At 41.8% G+C, this 14175-nt stretch overlaps 1 protein-coding gene across 1 annotated transcript in view; it reads right to left on the bottom strand.

Annotated features, from left to right (window-relative positions):
* Positions 1 to 524: 524 nt before the first annotated feature.
* The window catches only part of SDC1 (syndecan 1), a 29887-nt gene continuing 16236 nt past the window's right edge, over positions 525 to 14175 (bottom strand). The window contains exons 2-5 of the mRNA XM_067544723.1: positions 6443 to 6524; positions 4204 to 4721; positions 3772 to 3907; positions 525 to 2947 (exon numbers count right to left, since the gene is read on the bottom strand). Of these exons, the coding sequence (XP_067400824.1) occupies positions 2781 to 2947; positions 3772 to 3907; positions 4204 to 4721; positions 6443 to 6524 (903 nt within the window). The 3' untranslated portion in view covers positions 525 to 2780. The remainder of the gene's footprint in view (positions 2948 to 3771; positions 3908 to 4203; positions 4722 to 6442; positions 6525 to 14175) is intronic.

Below are 14175 nucleotides of genomic sequence, written 5' to 3'. Positions count from 1 at the left end.
TCACTCCCATCTTAGAACCCAAGCCAATTCCTGTGTGCTAATCAATCCCCATTCAGGCAATGGCTGTTTGAAACCTCAAAACCTCTGCTGCTTCTATGTACGTGGTCTAAGAACTCAAAAAGGAGAGAAAGCCCAACTCTCCATCTTAGCATGGAGGGAATCTGGGACAGCAGGTTGGTGGTCTGAGCAGCTGTGCAATGCAAGGCCTTTGATAGCCAGAGATTCAGGTAGCCCTCTTCCCATCTTCTGTTCAGTAATCAAACTGCTCTGCTTCTAAGTTGTGTTTCTAGTTAAGTGCTCCTCCTTGCTGTTCTCATTTCATGAGATGAGACTTTCAGGGCCTATTTTTCCAACCATTCTTTCAGGGCTGAAGCTGCTTGCATATATGTAGCTCCACGCTTTATGCTATTGATTAAGCTTCAAAGGTAGTTGTTCTGGAATTCTGCATTATGTTTACGTGTGACTTGTTCTGAGAATGGGAAAATAGGAACACTCCCAGGCAGGCTAACAAAGTAGACAACCAGTTATTTGCCAAAATGCCATTTATTGCATGTGTATAGATAACCAACTGAAGTATCTTCCATTAAAATTTTTTAATTTGCACCACTTAAATACAGAAAGTTATGTCAGTCAATAACTCCAGTTATCAATTACCAAAATATACAGTTATTATTCTTGTCCCTTAGAAAGATTGGCAGTACAACTGAAGTTACCACTTTTTTTTTTAGTAGTTTCCTGTGGTTTGAGAGAATTCTTTTCATAGAAAAGTGTTAACAGCATTTCTATATTCCTATACAAAGCAAAGAATTACAGCTGTAATTAACACCATCTGGTTGTTGCATTACTTTATAAAAATTCAGTGTAAAAAATAAAGGCAGTAATGGACATTTCAGTTTGGTCTTTAAGAATGTTAAGAACATACAGCTATGTTCACACACCTAGGCAATCTCTAGTCCATAAATAAAAGAGTTTGGAATGAAGATTTTCTTGGTTTTGTTGAGAAATTGAGAAGGCACCAATATACTCAATGAGCAATTCAGGAATGATGTTCTCGCTCTCATTTAAGTTATTTAAAATAAATCTGAATTTACTATACAACATGTGCCTTTGTTAGCAAGTATTCTCTGATCACTTCCTCTGGCTCTGCAGTATAAATATTTACATCGTAAACACTCTCTCCCTCTCCATATCTTCACTAGGAGCAGAAAATAAAGTCTTATCAATTTGAAACAGACTTAAAAATCTAGTTGGCAAAGCAAAGGCAAGGTCTGTGTTGAACTTCAGATTTCCTCCGAACAAAGTTCTTAAAGATTTATGGTGTACGGTATGATACAGAGGAGAATGATCTTGTATGAGCTACAACTGAATGCATCTACTCTTCGTATATTACATTAAGACTATTGTATTTGAAAAACCCATTCACAAGACAGAGCTTTAATCCAAACAAAAGACTTTTGGGAAGTGTTGTTTTCTTGGTTCCATTCTAAGTAATAAGCAACCCAATGACTTGGCTCTGTACACTAGCCAGGTGATGTTGCAGACATGAAGACAGTCATCCATGGCTAACATCCCCATGTACACTGAAGACATTAGACCCAATTACATCAGAACATTAAAGTTATAAGAGACCTAAGAGTTTATATATAGCAAGCATTAGTCTGAGGTTTGTGTACTGAACCCATAAACCACACAACCATTTTAAATTTCAAGAAAGGATCAGCTTAGTTAATGTTTCTCTGTTTCCTGGTCTTTGGCAGTACAAGAAGCCTGAGATACTTAGTTTGCTCTATCTTTTGTACCTTGTGTGCCATGTACAGTAACACAAGGCATGAGGGCACCCATGGGAGACCGAATTCAAAGTCAACACTACAAACCGACAATGCAGAGAGGTAGATAGCTAAGATATGGCACCAGTTGCCCATCAAAGTAACAATGGAGTGGAACGCATTAGGGTATGTACCTCTAACGAAGACTTGTTCAAGATCAGACCCAGTAAGACTAGAATTAAGACTTGGCACTCAACTGGATGGTTTCGACACAGTTTATTTCCAAAAGTCATACTACTTGGTTTAACGTCAAAAGAGCAGAGTGGAGATAGGATGCTCAGATGCGATCTATTTAAATTCTAGGTTAAAATTAACAGTACATGCATCCAACTGGTAAAGGAGCTGGTTCCTAGTAAAGGATACTCTTAAAAAATCCCAAACCCAGCAGTGGTCAAATATTTGCCTTGCCCCTTCACTCCTTTGTCCAGTTGACATCTTATGGCCACTATTAAGTGCTATGATCATGGCAGCTAGAGAGCCCAAGAACCATGAGGTACTAGCTGTTGGTCTTTGTCAAATGCAGTAGAGACTTTCTAATACACTATACACACAGTGGAGGCTATGAGAGTTTAACAAGGATCTTCAGAATAGATAACTAATCAAGCTTAAATTAATTCCTGCTGTTTTCCTAAAGGTCAAGTTATACACACACTCCAGCTCTCCAGCCTCTCCTTCCCTCCCAGGAGTCTTTAGATAAGCCAAAGCAAGTTTAGTGGCTTGCAGTCCCACATTCCACTTTCTTAAAAAAACCAAAAAACCTTGTGCAAGAAAGCTGGCTAGGTTCCAGGAATCCAGATCTATTTTGTAGTTATAAGTTTCCAGTGGCAAGTTGGCAGGGGTTACATCTGACGATTGTATGGCTTGAGTTTAACGCAGAAAAACCACGAGCAGGTTTGTGTGCCTGAACAGAAGAACAGTTCAAGAAAGAGGGGGAAGTGTTCCGAAGACTAGTGTTTATGCATAGAATTCTTCTTGTTTCTGTGGTTTTTGGTATCCTCCATTTGATTGTTTTGGTTCATCCAATGAATAGCTGCCTTCATCTTTTTTCTTCATTCTGTACAGCATAAACCCAACTAGGAACACTGCAAACAGCAGGCCAACTAGTCCTCCAGCAATGACACCTGTGGGAAGGCAAGTCACATTAGACACTATGCAGAAGACATTCGACTGAAATTTATTCCAGAATGATAGTAGCAGAGACTAGCACTATAAAGTCATTTTATCATCAAATTATGCATTATGGGTTCCAGAGAAAACTTCAAAAGTCACAAACGGCACCTCTTGTTACGTGCTCCGTTCCCATTGAAAGCTAACTGTCCTCTGAAAGCCTCCCCTAGAGGCTTTCAATTCCTTCTCAAATACGAAAGTTTAAGTTTGAAGATGCAGTCACTCGTGCTCCTTTCTCCATTACCTGGAGCCCACTGTATCTAAGCCATGAATCCTGCCAACAGGCTATGCTCCAGTACAGTCAGAGGCTTTTACTCCATCTTTGCTGGGGAGTAAAAGCTGTTCCTGAAAGTGTATTACCACCCACTTGAACATTTCCTTCACAGTAACCTGGATCTAAATTCTGGTACGAGAGCAGTTCTCCAGCAACGTCATTTACATTACCATAGACAGACTCAGCATGACCGTCTCTACATGGTATATCAGATGGTATAACATTATTTCCACATTCAATTTTCAACATGCCCATTTTTTGTTAGCAATCCAATCATCTCAGACATCGACCCGGAGAAGCTTAAGTATCTGGCACCTAAGTGTTGTGCAACACTGCCTTGTTTTAGTGTTTCATGTTTCCAAACATGTCTTGAGCTATGACTATAGATTTTTTTAATGGAAAGCCTAGGTTCTGCAGTACAGGGTTGATCTTTTAGCAGATCAGGCAGCTATCTATTAGAATATAGAGAGAACCATCTATAGCATTCAGTGTATTTTGAAATACCTCCGAGAACTTCTTTCCGGTCCATTATCCCCTGAGAAGTTCCTGCAGTGTCAGCTTCTCTTGCTGAGTCACCAGCCACTTCAGTTTCCAGTGGTATAATTGATTCTTCACCCGGGGGAACCAAGAAAAAGTCTCCCTGTGGGAAGATACAGTGCAAGTCAGTCACATATCAGCTCACTGACTGAGTTACTGGAAGCTTTACATTGACCTCATTTTGTTATGTTAGTAGATTTTTTTAGATTACCCTTCAACGGATGGCAAAAGAATTTCCCCCCAAACCCAGCAGTCAACAGCTTCTTAGGCATCATAACACAATCAAACTAGCTTCACATGGAGTGGAATTAAGTTACTACATTCCATCTGTGATGTAGGGCTTGGGCACTGGAGGGATGGGAAAGATCTACATTTGAGATTGAAGCGGTTAATTCTTACCGGTTCCCCAGAGCCTTCTTCAGTAGGTAGAATTTCCTTCTCATGTGTAGGATCTACACCCCTGGGTGGAATTGTCGTAGTGAGGGAGGCAATATCTTCCTCACTAAGAGTGGTGGTGAAGTTGGGATCAAATATTTCTTTAGAGACACCAGGTGCACTAGAACTATGGCTAGTAGGTTCAATTAGACGGACTGTGCTCGAGGCTTGTGCAGTGGTTACTCGGACAGTAGGACTGTGAATAGTTGGGCTTCTTGTTGTTATGACTGCCTCATTTGTTGTCGGTTTCTCTGCAGCTGAGCCCAGTTCATGAGTTTCTTCCTTAACTGAAACTATGGCTTCATCTGTCACCACATCACTAACTGGGGACGATGATACCATTTCCTTTTCAGTTGAGCTTTCCATGCCAGGAACTGCAGGTTGGTGAACAGTTGCTCCAGTAGATGTTGCTGACCTTGATGATGAATTTGCATTTTCTACTGGGATATTCCAGGCAACCACAGGATGGTCGGTCAAGGGACCTACACAAAAATGTTAAGCATTAACTGACATACAGATGATTCAATAGCAGTACAAGCAGCTCAGTATGTTGTGCTAGCCTAATTATTAAAAGGCAATTTACTGTAGGGCCTGGATTAGACCCAAAATCAATTAGATTGCGTCATAGTGCCCCGTCACCTCTAAAGTCCATATGTGATTGGATGTGCTAGTTACTCAAGTACTGCCAAGTCAGTACACCATTAGTTGTTAGAACTTGTGCCAAGGAAGGGAAGCAACCCATTTGTCAAGGCCAACACTCCTTTTTGTAACATGCTGACCTGCAAGTTTTTATTAGCAGTTCAAAAGTGGTTACTTAGAATTGCCCTGTGGGGGTAGAGAGTCATAGAAGATTAGGGTCTGAAGGGACCTGAGGAGGTCATCTAGTCCAACCTCCTGCTCAAAGCAGGACCAACCCCAATTAAATCACCCCAGCCAGGGCTTTGTCAAGACAAGCCTCAAAAACCTCTAGAGATGGAGGCTGATAAAAGAGTCTTCTGATATAAATCTGAAAATCCAACTTGTTTTATCCATCACTAAATTCTCCCCCCAATTCTCATAGCCAGAACACTCTTCAGCACTGCTTTCCATCTTTCTCCTACCCTCAACCCTACCAGTGAGGGTATGCCATTCAAAATGGGTCACTAGGAACGGGGAGAAGGGTAAAGAGAAATAACGTAAGCAGGAATGCCAGTTCAGCAGAGTGGCCAGACATCAGTCATTTATAGTGAAGATGAATCCTAATTTAGGAGAGGGATTAACATTTCATGCCAGAAGTACATCTTAAGTCATTTTATCCTCATGAATCAGTTTGAGGAAGTTTTTCTTTCAAGGAAGCTGTAAGTGTGGATCAGATTAAAAAGAGGCAAGACTGGTGTAGGGAAACCTACACCCAGTTAGGGTATCTAGCAGCTCTGTGATGTACCACTGTATGGTAAATGTAACCATTGCCTAATACCTAGACCAGAAGTCTTCTGGGGCATGGACTGTCTTGTTTGAGGAATCTCTAACAGAGCCCTGATCCTCATTGGGTATTTAGGAGTGGCTGTAATAGGACTCAGACTCTGGTAAGTATTCAAATTTCATCAAAGGCTTCCTTAGACACTATGGGCCACATGGTTAGTCCTACCTCCCAGGTTAGTTCCTTCCCCTTCTAGAGGAAGCTGATGTCTAGCTGAGGTCTGCCAGGAGTCCAGAGATTTCACAGCTAGGCAGACTGAGGGGGTTATGTGAACCAGAAGTTCTCATCTGGCTCCCTCCCTCCCTCAAAGAAGTTATTCAATCTAGTAGTTTAGATTAAACACGTCTGCTGTGTTTCGTTCACCTGCTCCATGAATGCTGAGCCACTACAGTGGTTTCACACTAGGAGCCTGCAAGAGCCAAATGTCACCATTAATGTTAAAAGTCTGACATTGGTGGGATGTTTTTGAAGACACTCTGGGACCCCCTGTTTAGTCCCACTAGGAAGCCCACTTCAATTCTCAACTTTCAGCTTGTGCTTAAGAGGTAAAACAGCCTAAAAATCACAATGCTGGCAACGCTATGCTTCTGAAAAGCAGTTGCTGAAGGGACAGCCACAGGATGCATCCCAATTTACATTGCTATAGGGAACCAGCAGCCTAGAAATGCCTTTGCAAAGATGTACACCAAGAGCCACGGCCTTCCAGAATTTATAACAACTGAGCAACAATGCAAGCTCACTCACCAGCACCAGAGCCAGAGAAAGTATCATCATCATCACCAGATGAGTCCAGGTCTTCAGGAGGAAGGTTTAGATTTGTAGTTTGCTTTAAAGAGAAAGGACCACATTAGAGAACAGTCACACAAGAGTGATAATAAAAAGATACTCCGCACACACAAAAATGCACATTAGCACTGAGAAGAATTAGCATAGGTTGCCATTCAGTACATAATCGCCATGCTTTCTGGGCTGATATACTACATGTAGAGAGTCAGACTGAGAACAGCCTCTTCAATTCTGGGTTTTATTCAGCTGCAGTTGCTTATGTGACCTTTATGAGCCCATCATACTAGCCCATAGTGCAATATGCATCGTGAATGAAGAGATTCTCTTTCTTCTTGGACAATTAAAACCAGAATCAGTCCACTACTCTTGATCTAAGTGGATTGTTGTGCAGTAGTTACCCTGCAAATGCAGCAGAAGGCTTGGTTTCCAACCCAAGAGAAATGAACTAATTTGAGAAACATCAACCAGCACTTTACTTGTCTCCCGGAAGGGATTTAAAGAAACATTGCTAGGGAAAGTAGATTTGTTTAACTATGAATGCAGTCCATTGAAAATGTAGTCTATGCTTCGCATGCAAGATCTCACCTCTATTTCTTTTTTTTAAGTGAGATTCCTCCTTACACCACCCACCACCCCCAAGATGCTTTGCAGGGTGGATAAAGTTTTGTAAAAAATGAATTTTAAGTTAAGCTTAAAAAAATAAGCCTGTTGAAAATGAAATCTAAATTGAATACAATATATTAAGGCCCAAACCCGTTATAAATTATTGTAAATGTGAAACATGTACCCAAACATGTACGGTTCCCCCCACAATAAAACTAGTGTATATGAGGTTGTATGTTTAGTTACATTCCAGTTATCATCCCAATGCAACTTGACAAATGAGCAAAAAGTTAATTTGGTGAATAAGCACTATCATGCACCATTTTCTAACATGCTACATGTACGATTAAGAATCTGACAATATTAAGCCATATAATTGTTTAAATAGATGTATATAGTTGTAATTGGTCTTCTTGCTACCTAAGAGGGCATGCCAAATCTAGTATAGAGGCTCTCTTGATTGGAGAGTCAAGGCGTTTAAATGGTTATACCAACGAGTGATAATGCACCTCTTTTTTGAAGAGGTACCAAAGCAGAAATGGAAGAGTGGATTCAAATCAATTATTTTGATTGATGCTTTCCACTTGGTGATTGAAATCACCTTGAATTAAATCAATCCAACCTGATGCTTTGAGTGTACCAGTCTGCCCAATCTCCCGTGGACAAGAGCACACGGGTATCTTACAGGCTCTTAAATTTATTGGATGAAAGTTTGGTCCCGAAAGGGATTATGGGGTCACCTGCCTACTGAGCCTACTGTAGAAAGGTATAGCTAAGTATCCGTGCATACAGGCAGTTGCAGCAGAGGTGGTCCTTTTAACTTTTATGACACCATGAGGTTAACATGCAAACTTTTTAAACACAGCCAATAAGTTGACCTGAGAGCAGAATCCGAGGAACAGTTTATTGGAAGAGCAGGAGACTTATGTCTGAGGATCATATCCCTGTTATGACCCCTCCATCAAGTATGACCACAATGTTTCAGTAGATCTGGTCAGACAGTGGCCATCTTTGAAATACAAGACAAGTAGCGGAAGTAGAAAGGCCAGGTTTCTATACTTATTAACTACCTGAGGAATTGCCAGGCTTTTCAGACCCAGCAAAGTCTAGTCAACACTTAATCTGGATGTTGATCCAGAGCGTCTGCCGGCAGACAATGACTAGCTCCGTTTTTGATCAAGAAAAGGGATGACTGTTCAGACAGTGTGCACACCTCATGGTCAAGGTTTCTCCATGATCTTTTAATTGCAGTTAGGTTATCCCTTCCAGGAAGCCTTTAATCCCACTGACTAGTCACAGCAGCAGATTGTAGGTGGAGTTATGCTGCTGTATTTGAAGGCGGAAAATAGTACACAGTCACACTGGTCAAGTTAGTACTTTGAGGCAGCGCAGGATACTGCTTTTGGCAGCCACAGTAGTAGTACTTGATTGTGAATATTATCTGAATACTTCCCATCACAGTCACTTCAATCACTGCTTGGAGTCAACAAAGGCAGGCTGAGCACATTGAGTGTGTGTTCTAGTTTCCTTCCCCAACGGAAGAGTTCTAGCCAAGGTTTAGTGACTGTCAGAACTCGTATGGCACCACTGCTTCCAAAATGCCTAATACAGCCTTTGATGAGCCATATGACTGAAGTTTATGATCATAACTCGGATCCATTTCTGTGTTATCCTACAGAAGTGATATTTTGCTATTCAGCTTGAGTGCATGCACATTTTTGGCGGATTGTCACAGCTGTCACCCAGTCAATACAGTTTACAATGAAGTAGTTGCATAAATTGTCTGTATTGAGAGACTTCATGATTCAGTGTCACTGAAAAGACCATCAGGAGAAGACAGCTGCAACCTATTGGCTACAAGTGGCCATATTTGGGTTTTGAACATACATGCACCAGCTCTCATGCCCATTTAAAACCCAACCACCCTAGTGCCTTTAAGGCACAGAGCATTGCTTTCCAATATAGTGCATCGCAATGGAGCATAATCTTGTCTGGATGCATAGTGCGCTTATCACTGTTCCCTTTCACATCACTGCGCCAAAGACACTTGCAGCTACGGAGTCCTCTCTGCCTGAATACAGGCTAATCTATTCAAATGAATTGCCAGAAGTAGTGGCTGGAGATCTGTAGACATTTGCTGACCTTACCCGCTCACACTTCAGTGAAAGTGAAGCTTTTACACAAGCAGAAGCAAAACAGCAGGCTTGTGTGGGTGGGGTAACTCACAGTCATTTTTATTAATTGTAGCAGCCTGTGGTTGACTTGCATTTGCACATAAATCCTTTAACTAGATTAGGGATTATTTGTGTCCCATTCTTATTAATCCCTAATAGAGATCAGCATTCTAGTGGTCTGTCAAAATTAGATTCTTCAGAGTAAGCCTCACTGGAGCACTAGAGATCCAATATCTGTAGGCATGGAAGGATTACATTTGTAATTAAGTGCCAATAAGTGTCAATTCTATCATACACACGATAAGGGGGAAATATTTTTTCCAGACAGTCAAAGGAAGAAAAATGCTGTCTGGGAACTTAAAGTGATTTATCTTTTGACATGAGGTCAACAATGTGATGTTGAGATTCAAAATTAAGTTTCTAGCTGTTAAGACACAGTCATTAAATAATTGTTAGACATTCCCCCAGTATAATTTCCTACAACTATCAAAGTTCATAGAATAATATTAATGCATATTTTTAAGTATCTGTCAAAACTAGAGATAAAAAATCATTCTGCCAAGCCTATTTATCTGGAGTAATGCTGCTGTGTTGGCAGGTTTCTCCCAAATGCTGCTGCGTACTGTGGCTTCCCATCTCGGGAATCACATTGCAGTTCCATTTTCACCTACCCAGAATATATCCTGAAAAACCCAGCTATTCTATTACTGACATGAGACCATCAATTGCTATCTTGTCTATTTCCTCCATCCTGCCCGACAAGGAGCATTCGCTATGGCCTGTTTCCAGTTTGCCCACTGAGCATTAATCACGAAGAAGTCAGCTGTTCAATCACTCCAGACATTTTCATGGATTTCAACTATTTGAGCATTAAGAGCATATTTCTCATTCATCCCCAAATGATGGAGGCAACAACTCAGTTGGAAGGACAGGCACTGTAGGATACCAGAGCAGTTTGAAGAGTTTAGCTTGGCATTGATACTAATGAGTGGGATGAGGTTGGTCTTCCACTGAGAAATTTGAGTTTGTTAGAGACAGTGAGAGAGGTTAGAATTAATATCCTGGATGAGATTAACTCCACCTTCTCAAAAAGTCACAGGCCTGCAAGATGTTCAGAAAGATAAGGGGAAAGATTTCAGGTTTCCCCCCCCCCTGCTATCTAGCACTACCAACCACCCTCAGTCCCATTTGAAGGCACACAAAGCCACATACTGAGAAGTTAAACCAAAGGCACCTTGCAGGAATAGAGCTACAAAGGGGTTAAATGAGGCCTGGATAAGGTCCAGTACATCATTACTTATAATGAAGGTACTGGCTTCCATTGTGTGGTTTTACCACACCAGTTTGTGATTGATTTAGCCAGACTGCTCCAAGGTGGTACAGAGTTGATGGTAGTAGAACTCCAATACTGAATTTGAATGCTACAAATCTGACTGACATATTAGCAGATGAATGTAGTAAATTTTCAAGTGTGTAAACCAATAGCTAACACTAAAATCTAGGCCAGCCAGAAGGTTAAAGGGAGCTGCATTAGTAACCCAGTCTGTTTTCATATGAACCACCAAGCAGAAGAGCATTTCAGAGGCAGACCATGTGCAACTGTAGCACTTTGACAAGACACAAGTCTTGAGGGTCTTTGCTCTCTTACTCACTTCCCTAATACAATAGAAGTTGGTAATGATACAAGATCCATTTGGATGATCCCGTTCTAAATGGCTGGGCTACATTAGAACTTTCCCTACTGCTAGCACCAAGAGTACAAGTTTTCCACATGTAGGCAAGGCCAAGGCTCCCATGGTTGCTTTTGAAGCTGCTGTGGGAGTGAGAATGGAGCAGGAATCATGCAACTCTTCCTAGGGAAAGCAGAGCTGCTCTTTAGCTCTCCATGCAGGTTAGAGGGATACAAACACTGGCACGGGAGAACAGAAGTGTGTGGATAGCACACATTCCCTATGTTTCACACTAGCTATGACAGCACAAATTGGACAACAGAGGGTAATTAACTATTAGAACAAGCTACCAAAGAAAATGGTACTGGTACCATTACTTGAGAGTCTTTAAATCAAGACTGGTTGCCTTTCTTCAAGATATGCTTTAATCATGATTAGATTCTTTGGTCTATGTTATGCAGGTCTGACTAGAGGATCCTATGTCCCTGCTGGCTTTAAGTAGTAAATGAAATATATGAACCCACTCAGTTTCCAAACGTTAATGAGTACATTCTAGAGTATGGAGAGCTCTTCTGAAAGAATCAAGGCCTTTAAGTGCTGGACAATGAGTCTTGGCTCCAGAACTTAATGTAGCACTGTCTGGTTTTGAGTACTGAAGCCAGCAAAGTTCTTGAGGACAATCTACATCTCAAAAGTGAGATGCTGGGAGTCTGTATATGGGGCCAGGAATCAATAAGGCAGGGAGATGGTTTATTGCTGTGGGCAGCTGGAAGCAAGTCTGCCTTTTACAGACTCCCTGGTCATTCTGCTTTGTCAATTTTACCTGTTATCAGTAGTCAGCCCTGGAGCTGAAGGCCTCTTTCACGTTACTATCCTGTAATAAAATACTACAAGGATAAACCAAACCAAATCTGAATCTGTTTGTTGGTTGCTGTGGGAACAGGCAGTCACAAGGGGAATCTCAGCATAGGGGTTAGATCCTCTCCCACCTACTGGTAGATAAATAATCTATTAACTCCTTCCTCCCTCCCCAGCTCCACTTTTGATAGTAGACTTCCATTAGGGACTGTCCCCTTTCTCTCAAGGGGAGGTTTTCATTTACACTAAAACAAGAGCTCACGGTTTTAGATTTGTGACATGTGAGCTATTACTTTTTTTTTTTTTTTAAAATAGCAATCCGTGTATTCAAATATGCTAACTCAGTGGTTCTCAACCTTTCTAGACTACTGTACCCCTTTCAGGAGTCTAATTTGTCTTGTGTACCTCGGTTCCACCTCACTTAAAAACTAATTGCTTACAAAAAAATCAGGCAAATATAAAAGCATTACAGCACATTATTGAAAAATTAGCTAATTTTAGCATATAAGTATAAATATTGTACTTACATTTCAACATTTAGTTTATAGAGTTGGTGTACCACCTGGAAGACCTGTGTACCCCCAGGGGTACACGTAACCCTGGTTGAGAACCACTGTTCTGACAGTGGCAAGACAGCATGTGTTCTCTGTCTGTCATGCTAAAACAACAAAAATAATCTAGGACCTATTCCACTACAGGCAGGCCAGCCCACCAATGAACTCAGCCTGCCACTTTGGTATAAATGAAGACCAGGATTTAATCCTAAAGAAATTACTAGGTTTCACATTGCATGGTAAGAGGAGAGCAGGATTTGGCCAGTCTTACAAGAGGCAGTGCAAAGGGAAAGGGTCATGTTTTCTACATCATCCAGTTCTGTATGCACGGATTAGCTAGGTCTTCTAAGACTGATGTTATGAGCCACCCAATTCTACTCTACTTATAATAGCAATACTCGTTCTAGCATTTTCAGGATCTGGGTTCAGCTGTTACACGTGACATGGTGGCCTGATTAACTTCCAGCAGGGAAACGTAATGCTATCAGGGAGCCAAGAACTAGCCAGTTAAATATTAAACTGCCGAGTGCTTAGGTGCCAAGGCAGATTAATTTGTGGCACACTATGTGGCATGGACCTGTATCACAGGTTGTTAGACCAGCAGACACTGTACACGAATGTTTCAGGGGTCACATGGCTTTACCCAAAACTGTGAGCAGAGGGATTTAAAGGGCAGTATTTTCTTTTAATAAGCAATCCTCAATTCAGAATGTGTAAATTAAACATAATCCAGATGCTGCCTTCAGATCCTCCATAGCTTTCCAGCCAGCCAGAGCTACTTCAACCATTTGAGAGGTTGCTACTCCCACCCTCATACACTTGGATTTTAGCGGTCAAATCTGGATGCAGCTTTGTGCTGTCCTTTATGGAAGATCTTCACTAGGTAGGAGTAACTGGGGTGATCAGCACTCAGATTAGCTGCTCACAGCCAACAGGCTGTAGTGCAAAACTCTAGCCTAGGTGCTGTGTTTTCATGGGCGCCATGCTCTCCTGTGCGTCATCTGGACCTGAGTGCATCCCAGCACTTTGTGTTGCAGTGCACTGAGCTGCTCTGTGATTCTCTCAGTGAATTGTAGGAGAACTTCTATCCTGGGTAGGTGGGGTGGCAGGAAGATTGTGAAGGCGGTATTGGAACATTATCAGTACTTCAGAAATTTAATTCTTGCCCTCACTACAACATGAGCGGCTCACCAGGCTGAGGGAAAGCAGCACCTAGGCTTTTAACCTAAATCCCTCCAGCTGGGACAGAAAGCAGCACCTAGGCTTTTAACCTAAATCCCTCCAGCTGGGACAGCTAGCCTGGGTTAAAGCACCCAACTCGGATGAGAGAGTGTTGTGTGTGTGGCGGGGGTGGGGGGGGGGGATGGGGAGGGTTGAGGCAACACTCAAGAGCCTGAGCTAGCTCTGCCCTTGAAGCTTACTAGGTGACCATTTGTTCCTACTTGCAGGAGAAGGGTGTAGGCTGCTCTGTTATGGTTGGGACATGCAGGTTGTGGTTTACTGCCAGATTCAAGCAGCAGGGCCTGTATATTTAAGAATGAACTAGAATGAGAAACTTTCACTGCATCATGAGACTTAAGTAGCTCTCAAGAGGAAGAGGAAAAAAAAGTCAGAATGTTCTAGAAAGTCATTCCCAGGACACCAGCAGCATCTTTGATGCAGTGTTGTGTCTTTCAATTGTACCTCTTGTAGCCCTCTAGCTCACTTATCCCATTAGTAGCTTGTTCAGATAGAATGAGAAAGCCGCACCAGTGTAGCATCAAGTGTGTCAAACCAATGTAGCTCAGAATATCCACACAACCTTTAGCACCAGTTTGGCTTAGGGTAAGAAT

The sequence above is a fragment of the Emydura macquarii genome, unplaced genomic scaffold (assembly GCF_026122565.2).
Source record: "Emydura macquarii macquarii isolate MOO-44397 ecotype Brisbane River unplaced genomic scaffold, CSIRO-AGI_Emac_v2 contig_1027, whole genome shotgun sequence".
Taxonomy (NCBI): domain Eukaryota; kingdom Metazoa; phylum Chordata; order Testudines; family Chelidae; genus Emydura; species Emydura macquarii.
This window is presented reverse-complemented; position numbering and strand designations above follow the sequence as displayed.